General features: G+C 37.9%; 1 protein-coding gene and 1 pseudogene across 4 annotated transcripts; one reads left to right on the top strand and one right to left on the bottom strand.

The window, feature by feature from the left end:
* Positions 1–431: 431 nt before the first annotated feature.
* On the bottom strand, positions 432–5,849 carry LOC117460642 (protein NDRG1-like; annotated as a pseudogene).
* A 7,767-nt stretch (positions 5,850–13,616) lies between these two features.
* On the top strand, positions 13,617–20,908 carry LOC117461137 (protein tyrosine phosphatase type IVA 3-like). Of its 4 annotated transcripts, none has more exons than XM_034102864.2 (8): positions 13,617–13,992; positions 14,538–14,598; positions 15,818–16,278; positions 17,645–17,777; positions 17,984–18,076; positions 18,164–18,294; positions 18,497–18,571; positions 18,880–20,908. In XM_034102864.2, the coding sequence occupies exons 4-8, from the start codon at positions 17,682–17,684 to the stop codon at positions 18,995–18,997; spliced, it is 513 nt and encodes a 170-aa protein (XP_033958755.1). In that variant the 5' UTR covers positions 13,617–13,992; positions 14,538–14,598; positions 15,818–16,278; positions 17,645–17,681; the 3' UTR covers positions 18,998–20,908. The 4 variants fall into 4 exon arrangements, with proteins under 4 accessions (XP_033958755.1, XP_033958754.1, XP_033958757.1 ...); XM_034102865.2 differs by lacking the exon at positions 13,617–13,992 and adding an exon at positions 14,361–14,467; XM_034102863.2 differs by lacking the exon at positions 14,538–14,598.
* Positions 20,909–20,933: the final 25 nt, after the last annotated feature.

Genomic DNA, 20,933 nt, shown 5'->3' with positions numbered 1-20,933 from the left:
ATTGTGACTTGACTATTGTGATGCTGACTGCCAGTATGCTGTGTTGCTGTGTGTCTCCACTGTCTCGCAGTCCAAAACAATTCATCTACTGACTGGCCTACACACAGCCCCACCTACACTTACAGTACATTCATGCATGCAGTTAATATCCATACATACACAAATGCAAACACACACTTGTGACAAAGATTATTTTTATTCTAACGGAAGAGTGAAACAAAATGTCACAAGGGAGGGAGACACTTAGGTGGATTAAAACTCTTAATGATGTCATAGTAACATGGTGTGTGTGCTTTGCTAGCAGTATGGCAGTCAGACCGCTGAGCATATAGAGGGAATTACATCTAGTGTCAAATTAATTCAATTAAACAGTAAGGGACAAATTAACCTTGAGCCAATCATAAACACAGGCCTCTTAATACTTCATGCTGCTAAAACCAGCTGTTGGTAGAGAGGTTCATGTGTTGTATTGCACACTGGAGACTTATTTCTGCTACAACAAGAACACAGAAGAAAAGATAGAAATGTACTTTTATCCTGCCTTTTTTAAACAGGATAAGGCTAAATACGAGTCATGCAATATATTTAAATACGATCCATAATGCTGCGCACGGGAACTTGTATTAAAAAGACATGTTTTTTTCAATATGTTTCGTATTTACTTATTAGTTGTAGTAGTTGAATGTTATTTGGCTATATAAAGTGTCACGTAGTGCATGGCTGTTGATGAGGAGGCTGTGGTTCAGTGGGTAGTGTGCTTGTCTTCGAATCAGGGGGGTAGCAAGTTCGAGTCCCACTGCAGTCAGCATGTCGTTGTGTCCCTGGGCAAGACACTTCACCTCAAATTGCTCCTGTGGGGATTGTCCACAGTACCGAATGTATGTAAGTCGCTTTGGATAAAAGCGTCTAACAACTGACACGTAATGTAATGTAATGATGATGCAAAGCAAAAGAAAAAAATATAGATGATAGAGCTCCATCTATTGGACATATTGGAGAAGTACACTACAGTTGGTCTTGACACAGAATAACAGAATGGGTTCATACTGTATGTCAACCATATAAATGTCATAGATCCAACCTATATTATAATCGAGGTAATTTTATGGAAAGTGCAATCTCTTTGCAAGAGGATTTATAAACATAATTATTTTTTAGGATATAATTATTTAGATGGTTGAGAGTTTAACTGATGTATCGTCAATTATGATGACAAGGAAACCAGAGAAAAAGGCTTTCGCCTTCATGACAGTCTGAGCAGTAAATGGCATGTTGTGGATTGAATCAGAGAAAGAAGACAATATCCATGTTGATGGACAATATTGACCTTTTGTGTGACACATATAAAGATTGATGTAATTCGATGACCCGTTTCTTTGAAAGTAATGGGACTTTCTGGAACAATTACTGATGTTCTGATCAAAAATTACTGTCTGAAATAATGCCTGTATTTTACAAACATTATTCTCAAACGTCTTCTTTGTCACTTGACACATGATAGACAGTTTTTTTGTCTATCAAAATGTAAACCAAAACCAGAGGTATTGTCTGTTTTATTCCAATCATTCATATTAGACGATCTTGTGAATGGCAAACAATTAAGAGATGGAAGGCAATCATTTGTCAGAATTATGTAGTTCATTTTCACTGATACTTACATAAAGTAATACGTTTTAATGATTGAATTAAATGCATTTAAAGTAATGATATTATTTTTATTTTATTCCCAAAAGAAAGTCCCATTTTCAACCTTTTGAGATCTAAAATATATGACCATAACTGCAGATAATAAAAACAAAGCTGTAGCATAATCAATACACATTGCTACTATATGTATAACCATCCAGTCTTCACACTAGAAAACACTTTATCTTTATATCTTCATTTTATCAATTATACATGAAAACACTTTTGAGCTTTTTACATAAACAGACAATGTTCAGTTTTGATTACTAATTTATGGAGAGACTAGGTACAAAGCCAACAGAGAAATGTAGGAAATGATGGTTAAATAGTTGAAGGAATAGGAAGAGACACAGATGATACAGAAGAGGGAACAAAGACCTTTCTGCTAGAGTTAGTGCAAAGAAAAGGGCATGACAGAGCGAAGCTATCCTAGTAAATATAATGAGGTATGATATTAATAATTGCATGCCATTTAGTGCATAGTGCTCTCTTGCATGCCACTTTATTGGACGATGTGGTCTATGAAGTATGCTCCATGGTGCTAGTGTGTGAGGGCCGATGCTTGTCCTCGGCGCTGTGTGAGTATGTTCGGCCTCGTTGCAGCTCGTTGGTGTGTGCGCGGCTCCGAGAGCCATCGATACTGGAGAAGGAGGTTGTTCGTGACCCAAGTCTAGTCATGCTGGCACTGGACACTGGAGAAATGAGAGAGAGAGGTTTGAGCTTTGTATCAGTCTTTAATGGTTATAGGAGTTTATCCAAAACAGATTTATAATATTGATTCAACCTACATTTTATCCACTTATTAAAATAATTGCATGTATCATGTTCTGCTCCTACACCAATTAGGGGTTTCAATAATCACATTTACAGGAAGTGGTTTTTAACAGTGCAGAGATGTAAATACCTAAAGTGTTGATCTCTGTGATGTAATAGTTATGTTAAAGGTTAGGATAGTAAAGGGTTAGGTCACAGTGACTTACAGTATCCCAGGCCCTGGATAAAATATTTTATAGCTTCAATAACTTTGGCTGGCTGTAGAGAGAAAGAAAAAAGGATCACATTTAATTCCAACCAATAAGGAGTGTAGATTTGTACATTATTGCTAGCGGAAAAGCCACTAAAATGTCCCTGCCTACCTGATCCGCCTGAGGAAGTCCTCCACAGTCTGCCATCTGGAAGAGCAAAGGTTGTCAGGTTTAGGCTTCAGTCTGAAATAAAAACTGTATGTGGTGTTTATGGGTTAATGGACATGTTGTGTCAGTCCTTTGGTTACCTTGAGCAGAGTTGTCTTGGTGGGGTCGAGTTTAGAGTTGCAGTCGACCACGGCCTCCACAGCGGGAGAATTATCTCCTACAACCAGCAGAGTGGAGCACCTGTAAACAAAGACAAAGGCAGAAAAAGTAAGACATTTAGTAAGAAAAAATAGAGCCTGGCACTTTATCGGATGCTATTTACAGGACACGAAAAAGGGAATTATATTATATGAGAACTATTCCGGCTATTCATTTTCCAGATCTTGACGCTATCACCTCCTTAAAGGTTAATGTTTGTACTCACTTGAGGGTCCTTGCATTGATGTTTCCTCCAGGGATGGGCCTCTCGACCTCCAGGGGGTGGCGGTGGTTGTAGGAGTGAAGGAACTCACTCACGTTGTACTCGTCCATTGTTGTCGTGATCAGGTGGCGGTATGTGGCGATGAGGTCATGGTTGTTCAAAATCTCAACCTGAAACATCAGTAAGACAGAGGTATTCTGTAAAAGACTCACTTTATAATTAATAATCAACATTTTTGAAGATGTTTACACTTTTGTTAACATGGTAATGGAAGCCAATAACTTACCTTTCCAAACAAGTGTGAGATGAGTGTGTCAGGGAGAGTGTGGGTCCATTCAGTGATCTATAAAACACATAAGAAAATAACTACATTTACATTCAGCTACATTTAGATATATTAGCATATTATGCATTAAATTGACATCAGGTTTAAAATGTCAGAATCAGTCAAATGCAATCCAATATCTATAAATACAGGTGGTTGTATAGATTAAAGTCATACTTATTCGAGTTTATATTTATTGTCCTAATGGGGACAACAGAACAGAACACACATAACAATACATCAATATATGTGTGTAGGGTTAGATAAGGTTAAGTGCCACAGTCCTAAGTGTAAGCAGAAAGTGCATATGTGTTAGGTCATTACATCATCTGTTAATTAATGTTTTTTGCATATACAAATTTGAATCTATTGCACTCAACCCAGTACCTCAAAGAGAGGATGGTTTGGGCACTCTAATCATTCCTGCCTTTCTTAAGATCTGGCAATCAAAGATGTCTGACAAGCAGGACTACTGCTCTTGAAATAGATGTTAATCTTATTAAACAAACGATCATCCTTGAACGAAGTGATCAACACACACTGCTCACCTTGCTTGTAACAGAATCGATTAGTCCTTCAGCGCTAGGGTTAATGTTGATCAAGACTAATCCGTCCACCATATCAGGATGATTCAGCTACACACATAAACACATATGAACGGTTAGTTTTCTACAATATTATTCCCATACAGTTACTGACATGTTTTTTCAGCAGTTCTCTCATTTAGTGTTGGAGTGTGAATGACTTCAGGTCATTTTACTCTTGTACTAGATCACATCCTTGATATTCACCCATGGATTAATATCATGGATAAAATATTTATCTTCCCTGTTCAGAGTGTTTTATGGAAAGGAGAGCTGCTGAATGTATAGGTATTGTAAAGCAGTGTCACCCAATCTCTAGGATTTAACAAAATTATCTAATCAATAACTCTGTCATTGATCTGATATTCAAGTGTACACTAAGAGAAACTACAGCTTAGTGAAGATCTGTTTTGACAAGAGTAAAGATTTCAATTTTAAATGTTCCACTATTTGTCACACTTTGTCGTCTCTCTGTCTTAAGGTGAAATGGGATTAGGGGAAGAGATTTGAACTCACAGCAAATTTAGCCAGGATGTAAGCTCCTGCTCCAACTCCCACTCCAATCACCCGAGGTAACCTGCAAACAGCAGCCAAAAGTCAAACTGAGATAAATCCTGGAGTGCTGTGTGAAAACAGTCTAACTTTTAATAAAAGGACAATTAAAAGTATCTGTTGAACTCACCCAAAGTGTTTGATGACAGCAGGAATTACTTCAGACAGCTGGTCCATTGTAGGGTAGGTATGTCTGAGGGGTCAAAGTTCACATAACCATCAGTAAAGGGTCGGTACTCAATCTGTTAACCCTAATATACTCATGTAAAGTAATGTTATTTTTACAACTTAAAAAACTGACCCAGTATGCAGAGTTTTGGCTCCCTCTTGTTGTCCTGGCGCTTCAACGTGACAAATTGGAAAATGTCTGATAATTTCCCGCATATCCTCATGTTTGAACAGGGTTTCGAAACAGGACTTGTCTGCGAGAAGAAAAAACCAAAACTGCATCAAAATCCCATTGAAGTGGAATAACAAATAAAAAGAAAATGAGAAAAGTAAATATACTATATCACTCAGATAAATATTTATCTAGACAAATTGAAAATGTATGCTTGGTTTAATGTAAAGATATTTAAGAAGAAGGGATATTTCTATTAATAAATGCACGATTAAAGGTTTTACATACTGAAAGATAAGCTATTCTTTGTATTAAATACATACAATAAATACAAATTACTTTTTAGCTTAGCTGACCTAAAACACTTCATATACTTGACTTTTCTCTCCCACTTGTATATAGGTTTACAGTAGGTTTAGTGTGCGCAGGGTACAAACATTAGTGAAGTAGTTTGGACTTACAGTTCAGTCCAACATCATGAAATGTCAAGATAACAGGATGGTTTGTCTTTGGAGTTCCCATCATGATGCAGTGCACCTTCCCATAGTAACTCTCTACATGTTCCTCCTAAAAAGCAAACCAATCACACAGCAGATTCGTTTTTGTAATGTGAATTAAAACCAGATTTAAGCTTTAAGCTCCATATGTAGCCATGCAGGAAAAGATCCCTCTGATACTGAGGTAAAAGTTTTTCTCACAAGTATAACACCTGCAGCAGCGAATGGAGCAGAACGTTTAACTTAAGCTTAATACTCACAGTGATATGGGGCTCATATACAGAGTCACACTCCATCTCCTCCAGTACCATGGCTGCTGATGCAGAGCTAAAGGAGACGCAGATGACCTGCGAAGATCTCTGATTCTCAAATTCCTCTTAAATTTGGAATCAAATGTTCTCTTTGTTTTGTTTGTCTGGAATCTTCCAGTCCAGAGCAAAAGACGATCTCAGAGCTTAATTTGTGAGACAAGCTATTTGTTTGTGCTGCTTTTTATATCCTCCGGCACTGATCTGTCCCTAAGCTTTAGCTCCTAAAGGTTTTACCCGTTGCCAACCGGCCCCTTATTTTTTTAATCTGTCCTCAGGCTGCTGCAATCCAACATTGAAATCTCTGGATCTCTAAAGGGATTTAACCAGACCATCTACACATGGTAAAAAAACAAACTTCACTGTGAAGTTTTGAAGCATCCTTAAGACAATTTAAGCAGAATATCCAGCTACAGATTATTTATTATGATCATGACATTTGTGTCTAGACAGTTATTACTTTATCTTAAAGTAATGTGTTCATATGTCCGATTAACTGAAATGTGAAAAAACTAATTATTGTTATGTCGACTCGTGAAATAATTAAGACTGTGTTTTGTAATATGCTTGATTAGAGGTAAATAACATCACAATCACAGGTAAAGCTTGTTATGTTCACTGTGAAGCGTCATTTGAACACCTTCTGACAAACACTAAGTACGTCAGATGTCTAATCCCAGCACGCCATCTGTTCCTCCTTCAGCCTCCTGCTAACTAGTACACACACTTTATTTAATGGGTGCTCTGAAGTATGTCATTTTGCAATCTTACAGCACAAAAGATAAAATAACCATAGAGATTTCAAAAGTCTAGCCTGCTGTAGGCTAGACTTTTGAAATCTCTATGGTTATTTTATGTGAACATTGAGTGTTGTCATGACGGAGGTGTGATACTGTTTGAATTTCTTCAAGCACTGTAAGATGAACATTTAGTGAGGTAAAATCATAAGTGATAAATTGTACAACTTTAACAGGAATATATATCCGAGTGTTGCATTGACATTTATAGTTGATAATGGAATATTTGTGTATACCTGACTTTTGTGTTTTTTTACAAAATCCCCCCAAATAATAAAAGAAAACAAAAAGTCCAGAGAAAAGTGTAAAAAAGGTACACTTTGGTTGGGAAGTCAAAGTTTAAAAAGAAGAAGGAATGTGTGTGCAGCACACACACAACATATACAACAGCTATTATCACTGGCATACAGGATGTTCCCTAGATATATGATTTATTTAGAGATGTGACTGGTGTGTAAACTGCAGTGTGTACAGCAGGCAGCAACAACAGCAGGCGGACCTGAAAGCACCTCATTTAAGACATATTGCCCACACTGCCCAATACACACACACACACACACACACACGCACGCACGCACGCACGCACGCACGCACGCACGCACACACACACACACACACACACACACACACACACACAGTGTACTGAATGTTTAATCAATTTAGAGCTGGCTGAAGAGCAGAGAGTCAGCATGTAGCCTTTTAACATTCTCCTAACTATGACTAAGCTTTGCCTGCAAGCCTTTTTTACCTTGGACAACTGTCCCACATTTGAGGAATCTATTGGCATCAACATCCATCTGTGTTTTTCGTGCTTATTTTTTGTTCTACAGTGTGTTTGAGGATTAGTGACTGCATATACAATCACCTAATCAAACTAGCACCGCCATCAATATAAATACCCAGTAATGGCAATAGCAGTCTAATACAACAACATCATTCTTATAACTCTTAATATTTGTACACATAACAAGTCTTTCTGAACATTGAAATTCTGGTATTTTTTTATTTATTTTTTAATTTTTATTTATATAGCCCTATAGTATTTCATTTGGCCAAACCCTTGCTGTTCAGTTGATGACATTCCTTGATCACATTAAGTGACAGGACAATCCGACCAGTGTTGGGGAGGTTACAGATGTAATAGGTTACATATTACCATTAACTGTTACATGTAATGTTACTATTTTAATAACGTAATTAAAGTTCTGTTAATCAATACATTTCAATACTTTTGATTACTTTTCAAACAACTGTTTTAAACCGGGCAATAAAGCCAAACAGTTCTAAATAAAAAACGTAATCCATGCAATGTAAACCCCATAACAGTACTCAAACTGATGAATGTTAAACTTTTATCAAGATTTCTTCAATAAGACTTAACATTAAGTTGGAACAGAACCATGGTGAATTAACACGACACAGCATGTTTTTTACTAAGGAGGAATTTATTTACTGAGATAACTCTAACAAACTTCAAAGCCATTAATTAGCCATTTCAAGCTGCAATTCATCTTTAATGTAAGTTTAGAAATAGTGCCAGATTCTAGTCCATTGCCAACTCTAAGCACATTCTGCACCTTTGTGTCATTTCCACTAGATGGGGATATAATGTTACCTTTCTGGATGCAGCTAGTCAACTGGCAGCATTGAAGAAGCTCAGATTTTCCACACACTACTTTGTTTTTACACTGACAAATGTCATTGTTTAATATTAAAATGGCTTTGTACTTACAGATAGCTTGAATCTTAAATATAATTCGGCATACATAAAATATATTTAGGACAGTCACCTGTTTTGTTTTGAAATGCCATGTGGGTGTGTCTGTCCCAAAGCAGAATGGTTGGACGGTGAGATGGAAAAAGAGTTTTGAGATCTCAGCATATGGTGGAGAGATCCTTGACCCACAAGTATTGATATGTTCCTCCAACATAACCTGCTGCACAGGGTAATAGAAATGCTGTTTTGAGGGTGAAGTAATGTAATGTCATGTAATGTGATGTAATTGCTTAATATTGCTTATTGTAACAGCAGGTTGCATAAGTGTCCCACATTTTTTTTATTTGAATGTTCATTACATATAGACATGTAATGAAGCTGATCACAGGAGTTGTATTGTCATGCTGTCGCTGGTCGTCATGGTAACCTTTTTAGGCTGCAGGTGAAAGTTCTACCTTCCAACTCTCAGCTTTCAAAACACTCTAATTATACACACAGCAGCTGCTGCCGCTTGCCACACACTTGACTGTGTGTGCATGTGTGTATGTTTGTTGTTGTTTGAGTGTGTGTGTTTGTGAGTGTGTTAGTATGTTTGTGATTTTCTCTGCACCTGTGTGTACGTGCATGTGTGCGTTCTTACCTAACCATGTTTTCCTAGGGTGTGTGCGTGTTTATGTGCAAAATCATACAGGCCCCATGCACACTTCCTTGTATAGTAGGAACGACTAAGGGTACAGTTTGTCGTGGTATTAACATGACCTAGCTAAAAAAAGAGATTGAGGTACAATAGGTGGTTTGCTGAGGAGTGTAGGCCTAAACGTTTGATCAATTAAACACATTTTAAGTCAATATATTTTAGTAAAGTAAAGATCTATTGATTCCCCCAAGAGATTCTCAACACTTGATTTGATTTAATTTACTTTAGGGGCGTGAAAAGGTCAAATTCATCCAGTTATATAAGTGAAAAAGCAATGTAAAGTTTCTTTCCTTTATTTATAATAAGCTCTTGGGGTTCATTGCTATACAGTTTACTGGTCTTAGTCCTTAGGTTGGGAACCACTGCTTTAAATAACACATACCATATTGTATTGTATTTGCACATACCATATTCTTTAGATAAAACCATTTTGCAACACATGAAAGACCCCTCCACTTCAACGGCAACCTACTGCAGTCACTGTAAACAATACACTGATCGTTGTTTCCTCAAGTAATCTAGTTGAACTCTAAAATATTAGCATGGCTCAAACAGGAAGACCCGTAAATATCGTTTGATCCAACACAGCATACTGTTGCTTCTCCACCATCCACAGCTGGCCAATGAGGGGCTTCGCTTTTCCAGCATAGTAATGCTACTGCTGCAACGTGACATGGCCTAAATATAAGTATAAACCTGAAAGCAGTTATTGTGCTGTTGTGTGCTGTTTAGATATCATACAAATGTACTATGGCAGCTAAGAGTTTAAAAAAGAACTATGCCATACTTCCTTTTGATATCCTGTTTCCTCTTAGTTGCCCTGGGGATTTCATAGTATTTCACACTGGTGCAGGAGTAGTGTGCCTGAGGGACAGTATTACCAACTAGTCCAAATGAGTGGATGCACTGTGTAATCGTATACACATCATCAACAACATGTTGAATCAGCGCAAATGTGCACCAGATGTAGTAGGGGTTGTAAATACTTAGTGGTTGAATGTAATATAACTGAAGTACTGCAATTAGATACACATTTATAGTACTTATACTTAATAGTAACTTGTGAGTGAAATTCATTTTAGTTTTTGTGTTTGTATCTGATTACGATAAGGAATAAGTGCTATTCCAAATAAAGTATTTTAAAACCTTGTTGAATGAGATGTATAATTGATGGTCCCAAAGCTAAACATGGCAGTGTTTCAGAGCTCATTAACATTTTATTTTGTACAGATACTTACAGTGACATTACAAACATACAATGAGCTTATAGAATATGATGCATTATTTTTTTATTAAACTACCCAACTTTACATAAGGTAGTTAAATAAGCTTTACCTTGAATATCTCCAGCAGTAAAATACAACATACCCAGTAATGCAGCCGTACTATAAATTCCAAACCATCATAATAGTAAAACAATATTTTTTGCATGATGAAGTATACTGAGATTTGCTGATAATATTTCACTCGGACTTAAGTATTTTTTGGAGCGCAAGACTTATACTAGTGGAGTATTTCCGCAGTGTGGTATAAGTACATTCACTTAAGTAAAGGATCTAAATACTTATTTCACCGCTGTAGTAACCCATAGACAAACTGGTCAGCTACACTACGGTTATATCAGAGGCAGACACTTTATTTTTACATGAGGCTATGTTTGTACTCATCATCAGACACAAATACAACAAAGGGTGGGAGAAGATGTAGCTAAGACAGATTAGAGCGCTTCTTCTAGGTTTAAATAGCACCAAGCATTACCTAAGGCCAAGACGATCTTTCCAGGTAAAACAACAGGTAAACATTACTCAAAAAGAATGAGGAATAAATAAATAAGATGTGCACAACAACCAGTGGTGTTAAATCAATTGACATATGCATTGTTGATTTTTGGCAAGAGCAATTGGTTATGCTTTTATCAAAACTGTAATATTCCTCTCTCACACACACAGACACACACAGATATGAAATGAAGACTATGTTTGGCTTATGAACCTTGGTCATAATTAAGCCGTGCTATCACAGACGCCTTGAATGAATAGTTGATACACTTAAAGGTTTGATATCTGAAATCAAGGTAATAAATTGCCCTATAGTTGCTGCTTAAGCCTAAAGGGGACAGGAGAACCTGAGATTAATGACTCATCATTACCATGATGGTCATACAGTGTTTGGCTTATTGAAACAAAGCTTTGAAATTTCCTTGACATTTTGCTGAAGCTGTGGTGAAAGCATTCTGAAGTCTTTGCAGGTCAGCCTGTTGCTTTCATGACGCAACAGCAGGCGCCCAAAGTGTACTTTAGGCTCCATCAAAAGCACAAGACTGCTGAGGGTTTGACCTACAGGGTGTCAGCTCACATTACCAGAAACCATTGCAGCAACCCTGTTTGGGCCAGTGCAATGCTGTCTGTAGTATCAAAACAGATGGGCCCACTGGAACTGTTCCTCAGAGGAAGAGGATTTACAACAAGTAGGCGAATATCATATATTTTAATCAAAAGTTCAAATCAAATTATTTAGTTGCAAAACATTTTGACCAATTTGCATGCGTTTTAGAATCTGAGGCACAGATGGTGCAGAACAAAAGTCTTGTCCCACAGTTCAAAACACATGAAAAATCAACAGCCGTTTTAACAGTGATTCTCCACATACTGTAGTCGAAGAAATTATTTTAGTTTTTTGCACTTCATTTTCAAGATGTGCCATTGCAGCTTACTAAACATAAGACACAGGCAATGTGTTAGTATGTTCTAGAGAATCATTTCTGCACACATCCTTAAGATAAACTGTTTTACTGTGACATATGTTTGTTAACGCAGTAGTGTTCATCATATCTTTAAAAGCATACGTACATATGCAGCTGAAATTAACTAGCATACATTTCTTTTACAATAAATGGTGTACACATAACATATCGCTAAACATAACATTGAAATCATGTTGATAATACACATATATGTTGGCAGATGTTAGGCCTTGTGGATTTTACTATCAGTTCATCAGGGGGAGAGAGAGGAGACGACATGCAGCAAAAGGGTCGAACGTTGACCGGACCCCGGCCACTTAGTTCATGAAAATATTTGACAACATAACCGTCACATTATCTATAAATATTCAAACGTTCCACATACATTACAGGACATCTCAAAAGCCCAGCTAAGATTGGTCCATACAGTACTTACTCATCACTTGTTTTATACTAACAGTATTTTTTGTTTTATAGTCAGTCATGTCAATGTCCTAACTTGGATCTGTCAATCAGGTAATGTTAGAAGTCTATCTAAATGAGTGGTGGTCTAAAGCCACATGACACATCGTCTCACTTTGAAGGTTTTGTTCACCCTGACCCCTCCGGACCCCTCCCCATGTTCCTGTTTTTCTTGACTTTGTTTACAGACATACTGATGTCACCTGGGCTTTATATGGTGTAAAACAAACGTACAGTGTGTGAAGGAGCAGTGTTCACCTCTACTCTATGTTTAGATGTTGTTGGCAGTCAAAGGCTAAGCAGTGTCCTATGTGTTTCCATCTTGTTTCTCTCCTCTAGCCCTTTTTATCTGTGTGACTCCTACATTAGGTTGAACCTGCCGATCACCACCTGTGGCTTTATTTACACTGATTATCCAAAACAAATACAGGTAACAGGACACTATAAGGAAAATAGGAAATGTTATAAGAGCACAGAAAATTACCAAAGCTTTAAGCAACACACATGATCCTGAACATTCAAATGTGATAAACTGGAAAGTTTTCAAATAGTGCATCAGCTAATTTGAGCTACTAAGAGTTGTTTTTTAAAGCTCCATGTGCGGTTTAACAGTCATGTCTCTACTCAAAGTGATTGATAGTGAGGTGAGGCCCCGGCTTGTTCTGCTTTAAGAAGTCTGAGCGTATGACTGCCTTGTGACTGCCTGCATTCACATATCTATACTGCAAGCCTGTAAACAAATCTGATTAAATGTATCCTTAAAAATATTTGAAAAAACCCAAAGCTTCCTGGAACCCTGCCTTAATGGACTTCGGTATGAAAAATCAGGAACTGAATGAAAAAATGTTCCTCTTTTTCATTCAGTTTTTTGGACCAACACTTTGTGTGGTGCATTGTGGCAACGACACAGTTGCTTGACACATGAACACAAACAAACTTGAGACTATTGTCATTTAAGGGGAAAGTTAATTCCATGAACTTGTCCAATCTGTCTGGTAGCTCCAAAGACTGTCTATTTGTAGTTGGTAGAGGGAGGGAAAAGGGGGGAGAGAGGGAGGAAAGGAAAACAAGAGAAGGTACAGACAGACGTGTCATAGCAAAAAACAACTTGTTCTTATCTTGTAAGATAAACATGATCTGATCTGTATTTATTTTGTCACTGTGCATTATACTGTATGTGAGACCAAATACTGGTCAGCCTATAGGAAGGGTGAGGAGAGGAGAAGAGAAGAGGGGGGGACAGCACCCCTTCTTTACCCTGGTAGAGGGGAGGGGAAATGAGTGGAGTGGAGGAAGAGGAGGAGGAAGAGGAGGAGGAGGAGGGGGAGGAGGGGGAGTGAGCCTCTTCTCCGCTCCCTCTAAGAGCATTAACTGTAGAGTGTTCTGCTAGTGACAGGGCTGTCAGGGTCATATGGCTGCTCAGCCTGATTAGACCAGCTCACAGCAGATCCTCCACACAGCCCACTGCTACAGCAAGGTATAGAGCACAGCACAGACGGCGCAGCAGCAGCTATATGAGGCCAGGGTTTGCTGAGAGAGGAGGATAGTTTGCTGTTATACAGGAGAAGAGCAACAGGTTGTTGCTCACAGACTTCATTGTATGGTGGCTGAATACCAGACATTTCAAGTTCTAGAGGTGGAAAAAGACTAAAAGCAGGTGGACTCCACTGTGGCAAAGCGGCCCAAGAACTGCGTTTTAGCCTGTAGTTGGAAATGACATTGAAAAGCAGGTAAGGACAAGATTTTGCATTTGTTTTAGTTGTTGTCATGTTGATAAAAGGTATTTGGGAAATGTTCCTGATGCTGTCACACAGCCAAACAGATGTTTGGTGCAACAGGTTTGTCAACGTTTGCAATGGCAATAACTTGATGTGACACATTTAGATACTGTACAGCTATAAAGAAATTCCATTAAATGTATTTCTACAGTAAAGTTTCAAAAGAAAGCTATCAAGCTAATCACAGTTCTTCACTGGAACAGGGAAGACATGGCTATACTGCAGACTGTTGCTATCATTAAACTAAACTGTGGTGTGTCATATAATCAGCTGCTGGTATAGATACAGCTATAAATACAGCTACAGATATTCAGTGTCTAGGCAGTCCACTGGTTGCATGTCAGCGCTTGTAGTGCTGCTGCTTGCTTCTGCAGGACTAACTCTGGTTGGTGGATTTTACTGTTTAGAGGCCAAGCTGTCCACTGAGGTAAGAAGGAAGGCTGTGTACTGTTGCAGAAACAACTCAAATGTAGGCATTGATAACATTTCTTTTACAGAAAGACTTGTGAATGGACCTTCAGCTGCAAAAATGGTGTCTTTATTTGTAAAGAGGCAGAGGTGAATACACTCTATCAGGAGTTATCCTATTTTGAGGCTACTACCTGCCTGTCTTGTTGTTGTCTTTACTACTAACCTTACTCTGTGTCAGTCAGCCTCACATTGCACGTACTGTCGAGAAGCTTGGCAACCTAACGTGGCTCTAAAATGATATTGAGATCCATTTTTAACTTCTTTGGGCCCTGACCTAGCCTGCACAGGCAGGTCAGTCGGCAAGCTAGACAGCCATCACGGGACACACCTGCTTTTAGAAACCAAACTGCGCTCTAAGATAAGAGGGAAGATCGGCTGTACAATTTTAATTGGAATTACTGCTACCGTCATTTAAATGATGCTCCTTTATGCTTTCATATAATGTTTTGATCTTGGGTCACTGCTTAAAAACACACATGGCAACTCCGTTAAAGTCAAAACAAACTTTTTAAAAAATAAAACAAATGTCCTGTCTTCACATCAACTGCATGGAAAAAATGGTCCTCTGCTCTAACCTGATTAGTGGTAACAGAGGATAAATCCTAATTATAGATGGTCAACAACCGGGAATAGACTGCACTCTTCTGGTAGAGTCAGTGAGTAAGTCGGCATGTGATTATTAAGCGTGTGTGTGTACGTGGGTATTGTCAAAGCTAGGATGAAGAGGTGATGACGGATTACCCAGAGTACCTCTGGACTTTCCCTTGTTGTTTGTCTGAATGTTGGAGTGAGAGATAATCAGCACTTGTTTTCCACACACATTACTTCCAAAACAAGGCAGAATCAAGACTTAGTAGCAAATATCAGTCTTGCATTTGCATAGGCTAGTGGCCCTCGTATTGGCAGCATTTTACTTAATATTTTTTATTTTAAATCATTACAAAGACAAACCAATTTCACGAGTAAGATTATAGATAGGCACACTTTATGCAGAATGTTTATATTTTTAGTATATTACAAACACTTAGGTGTGTTAGTTAATTGGCAAGAGATTTAGAATATGTTTGAATACACATATTCATGTGTGTGTTTGATTGTGTATCTATGTACATCAGTTGCCTTTCTTTGGCCCTTCACATTACAGAAGAGGGCTATCATAAGTATATTTTGCCTTACAGAATCAGCTGATTTTACAGATACTGTGATTGGAACACTGGAACAAAAATGTATAATTTCTTCTTATTTTCATTACTGTTTTCTGGAGTTGCTTATTTAAAGAGTAATATTTCAATTGTATGTTTTGTAGAATCGCTGGTTGATGGAGTTTGTGCGGGGGAGTGGTGACTACTGCCACGCTCAACACCATTAAGGGCTACTTGGGATGAAGCTACAGCATGCAGTCCTGCGGCCCTGAAACCTGCAAGACCATTGCTCTCTGAAGCAGCCAGCTAATGGGGTAATACGTGGAGCCTCAACACTGGAAGCTTACCGGAGAGAAAAAGAGAGCTACTGAAAGACACAGAGAGAAGGACTGAAGTGACAATCTGAGAAATTAAAACAACGAAAGTTGACACGCCGTGCTTCCTGAACTATAGGACACAGTCAACTGATGGACTAAAACTGTACAACAGGACATCGGAATTGGGAAAATACCTTAAAGGCTATAAACAATCTCCCAACAGGAAGTTCAACCAGAGACAGGAGGTCACCTGGTGACCTGCTATAAGTTGAACTCACAGCAGCTACCTGCTGCAGCTCGAGCTGAAGGTAAGGGCCGTCTGCTCATCAGAGCTGGACTAAATCTAGTTATGCACCAGCACTTCCTAACTCCTGCTCCCCATTGACTTGTTATGGCTTGGTTATAGGATTCTATTGCAGCTTTTTAGTTGTGTCAATGTAAGCTTAAATCAGCCTTTGGCTTGCCTTTGCAGTAGGGGTGTAATATTTATTTACAAGAATGTTTTAATTTCGAAGTCCTTAAATCGAAAAACATCCTTCATTTTTTGTGCTGGTTAATGTTTTTTAAAGAAGTTGTAGAACAGTCTGAACACAGGAGACATTTCCTTATTTGAAAATAATGCAATAACAAAGCACATGCCATATTTATAGTGAAGAATTCCTGTACTATACATGTTATACAGATTTATGAGTACACAGTATTTCCTAAAGTCATAAATCACTCTTTCATTTTATGGTGGGAATTTGTTCAGGTTAAAACTCAGGCTGTGTTCTAAATCCAATACTAAGTTACTGCATACAAACATACTGCATACTAACTTACTGCATACTACATACTTCATGTGTCACCTGTCTATTCAATTAAAAAGTGTGCCATTACTAGCAGACTGTTCACACTGAAGGTAACTCAAATGATACAGTGTGGTCTCTGCATCACATGACTCTATCAATCAAGATATTAACAGTCCGTGCTGTTTAATATACATTATTTGTTTGTATCCACATGATACCTTCTTCAAATGCATTTTATGTTTTTTATATTATTTTAATTTGTCGCACCATAACACATGTGACCAAAGCCAGAGGGAGATTTTATTCAAGTGCAGTCGGTACCCACCCACACCGTTTTTAGATTAGGTCTAATCAAGCGTAATTCGTTCTTCTTTGAAAAATGTTGTCTCTTATGGAGAAGTGCTTGATTTAAGTGTATTTTGGAAGAAAGGACTTTTATTGTGTGACCTTGTGATAGGTCTTGAGATGTCTCAAGACAGTAACAGTTTCAGTAATGCTGTCTGGAGGAGTAAAGCTGGGTCTTTTTTCACAGTGGACGTTTTGGCTTGCTTGTCATGGTAGGAAAAGGGACAGGTGTTATTAATAGCACTAGCAATAGCTCTGTTATATTCAAGTGTTAGCCACGACAGCGTGACAGTGATCCCATATTCAGAATAATAACTAAAGCAGCCTAATACAAATCAGCAATCTTATATTTTCCTCATTTAAACCTGTGCTTTCCTCACTGTGACCTGTCAAAATGTCTGCCATGAAAAAGGCCTTTGAGGTAACTTGAGAAATATAGTTGAAGCTCTTCAAAACTTTATGAGCATTTTAATATGGTGTCATTTTGTTGACATCGTGTGCCATCGTAAGATAAATTCAGTACATTTTTCCCTGACAGAGGACGTTCTAGGACATTAAAGGTCACGGCTGCCAACATGAACCGCCCTGCTCCAGTGGAACTGTGCCACAAGAACATGAGATTCCTCATCACACACAACCCTACTGACAGCACGCTCACCTCCTTTATAGAGGTGAGAAACACATATATGTGTGTGTGTGTGTGTGTGTGTGTGTTAACAGAAGACCATAAGTACACTGAAGAGATTACCAAAGATGACACAAGGTACACATGCACATATACGTATACCTCATGGTAAACTGTATGTCTTTTCCCCTCTTGTTGATGACATGTAAACCGAGAGACATTTTAAGTTAATTCAAAAATGGTCCCTTCCAGGACCTGAAGCACTTTGGTGCCACCACAGTTGTTCGAGTCTGTGATATCACCTATGATAAAACACCGTTGGAGAAAGACGGCATTACTGTGGTGGTGAGCACTCAGCAAACACACACATACACACACACACAGAGGATACAGAGTGCCAGGAGTACTTTAAAAACTCTGCTCTGCTTTCAGGATTGGGCGTTTGATGATGGAGCCCCACCCCCTACGAAGCTGGTTGATGATTGGTTGAATTTGCTGAAGAATAAATTTCTGGAGGAACCAGGATGCTGCGTGGCTGTCCATTGTGTGGCTGGACTGGGGAGGTGAGAGACACAGGGAGCAACAACAAGAAAACACAGTTTGTGTCTGAACACAATCCAAGTGATTAAACATATTTGATCTTATTGTCGATTATTAGGGCTTTTTATACTGTATATATTTATGAAATATTTAAATATAAACCTATTATTTTCACATACTTGCCTACATAATAGTCATTTCTATGTGCTGTCTTCATCTGACTAGGGCTCCTGTGATGGTTGCTTTGGCTTTGATAGAGAGCGGGATGAAGTATGAAGATGCTATTCAACTCATTAGACAGTGAGTACATTTGATTATTACATCCTCATAAAGCAATATTAAATATTAATATTAAATGCAAACAGTGTCTTATTCCAATTATATACACAGCAAAGAAAGATGGTTTAATATGATAAACAATGAATTGTGTTATCAATCAATGAATGTAGTATTTAATGATACCGTTTTTGAGTAGAAATTGAACATTTCTTTCTTGGTGCCATCTGGTGGTGATATCAAATTAATAAGAGAACAGACCGGGCAGAAGGCATCGCACACTAAAAAGGCGTGTTCTTGCATCATACATAGTGTTTTTATGTGTGTTTCAGGAAGCGTCGGGGAGCCATCAACAGTAAACAGCTAACCTACCTGGAGAAATATCGATCCAAGCAAAGACTTCGCTTCAAAGACTCTACTGCACACAAGAACAAGTGTTGCACAATGTGAACACACACACCCTCAGACATCTTGTACCCCTCAACAAATGCTCTCAGGAAAGAACCATACAAGCCTTGTCATCTTGTCATATAACCTGATGTGTACCCTGGGAATTTTTGACAGCGGGTTTGTTAAAATGCATCTTTATTCCCTTGTTTGTTAGAATTCTTGGTCCCTTTTAAATTATTCTATTGGCATGTTTGCTTCATTTTATAGATAACAGTGAAATAAATGGCCAAGATGGGCAAGACAATCCCATAAAAAGGTTTGTGGCATATTGTTAAGGCATATTTGCGCAACTAAATAGCTCTGGGAAAGACAGCAACTTTGGTCAGGGATCAGGTCTTGAGGTTTCACATTAAAATGTTCAATAAAACAAATCCATAGAGTACACAAGTGGGCAAACCCATACAAATGGGTGTTGCTGATTTCAATTGATACAAGGCCTTACAAATGTCAAATAATACTGCATACTTTGTTAAGTAACTATTTATTTTTTCAATAATGTACACATGTTCCATATGTTTAAAACTCACCATTATCAGGGTAATAACAAGCAGTATTTATGTAAGATTGTTTTATACCAAAACCTTTAAAACCATAATTTGGTAGCTCAGGGTTTTTACTATTAATTTAAGTCAATACTATAAGTAACCCTCTCTTTGACATTATTCATTTTATTGTCTCTTCTTTAGTTTTAGTTTAACTGGAGATATAAGGGCTAATTTTCATCTGAGTATTTTCTGACATTTGTCTAAAAATAAGATATTATTTATTGTCTATGATCATTGTGAATATCAGCTTTTGGTAAATATAAAGCCTTCATTTGGTTTTGTCACAGTTGCCGTTTTAAAATTACTCCATTGTGCTCAAGTTATGTGTTTACATCAGTGTGTGCATTATATTATGCTCTGTTTGCTGACATTCACAGAAGGAAACAGCTGATTTGAAGCCAAGTAATAATACATTACACACAGACTTAAAGGACTGACATATGTAATCTAGTTGTGAATAATGTAAAAAAATGTGATCCTATTTTTATCCCTTTTATTCCCATGGACATAATGGTTAAACCACTCCTACCATTCATTGACTACAACAATTTGCACACAAAAAATAAATAGTTTCAAATATGTGTATATTATATATTCTATATGTCAGAGAGGAATTTACATTTTATCAGCAGTGGAGGACACAATCTCCTAGTTTTAATCCATGGATGATGTGTAAATGGAGGTACTGGACTAATCCTAATGTAAATATAGCTGCACATCATTTATGTCTAGATCACACTATCTACTAGGTCAAAGATTATCTTGTGGGGGGGAGTTTACTTACTTATGTGTTTTGTTCCTGAATGATGCTTGCAGCCAACTGCTTCCTTTTTTGCTGATGATAGAGCATGCCCTTTTTGTTTGAGTAGGTTGCTAGTCTCCCATCATCTATGGTCTTGAATGACAATACGTACACAAATAAAATGAGAGCAGAGGGTGTAACATTGATGTTAAAAAGGAGATAGGAATAGGATCAACCACGTTTTCCTGAAAGCTTAGCAAATTGGCTACAGATTCCTTGTTCATATAATGTGTGTATGTTTTTTGACTGTGTGTGTGTGTGTGTGTGTGTGTGTGTGTGTGTGTGTGTGTGTGTGTGTGTGTGTGTGTGTGTGTGTGTGTGTGTGTGTGTGTGTGTGTGTGTGTGTGTGTGTGTGTGTGTGTGTGTGTGTGTGTGTATATTTGTCTGTGTTTGTGTATGACTGTGTGTGTATGTTTGTGTGTGTGGTTTTCGCAAACTTTAGCCATTGTAAATCCTTGGGACTGGCATAAACCAACACTTTTTAATGTAAAACAAATGTTGTAAACGTCTGTTTGTCTGTAAATTCTCGCACTGTTAAATAAAGTTTTTGTCACTGTCCCTTTATTATAATAGTTGTTCACGATTTCTT

This window comes from Pseudochaenichthys georgianus, chromosome 16 (assembly GCF_902827115.2).
Source record: "Pseudochaenichthys georgianus chromosome 16, fPseGeo1.2, whole genome shotgun sequence".
In the NCBI taxonomy this organism is placed as follows: Eukaryota; Metazoa; Chordata; class Actinopteri; order Perciformes; family Channichthyidae; genus Pseudochaenichthys; species Pseudochaenichthys georgianus.
This window is presented reverse-complemented; position numbering and strand designations above follow the sequence as displayed.

Excerpts from the sequence above, each read along its gene's own strand:
- LOC117461137 (XM_034102863.2), top strand. The coding sequence starts at position 17,682 with ATGAACCGCCCTGCTCCAGTGGAACTGTGCCACAAGAACATGAGATTC. Across the intron at positions 17,778-17,983 it reads CGCTCACCTCCTTTATAGAG|GACCTGAAGCACTTTGGTGC; the intron begins GTGAGAAACACA and ends GGTCCCTTCCAG. Across the intron at positions 18,077-18,163 it reads AAGACGGCATTACTGTGGTG|GATTGGGCGTTTGATGATGG; the intron begins GTGAGCACTCAG and ends CTCTGCTTTCAG.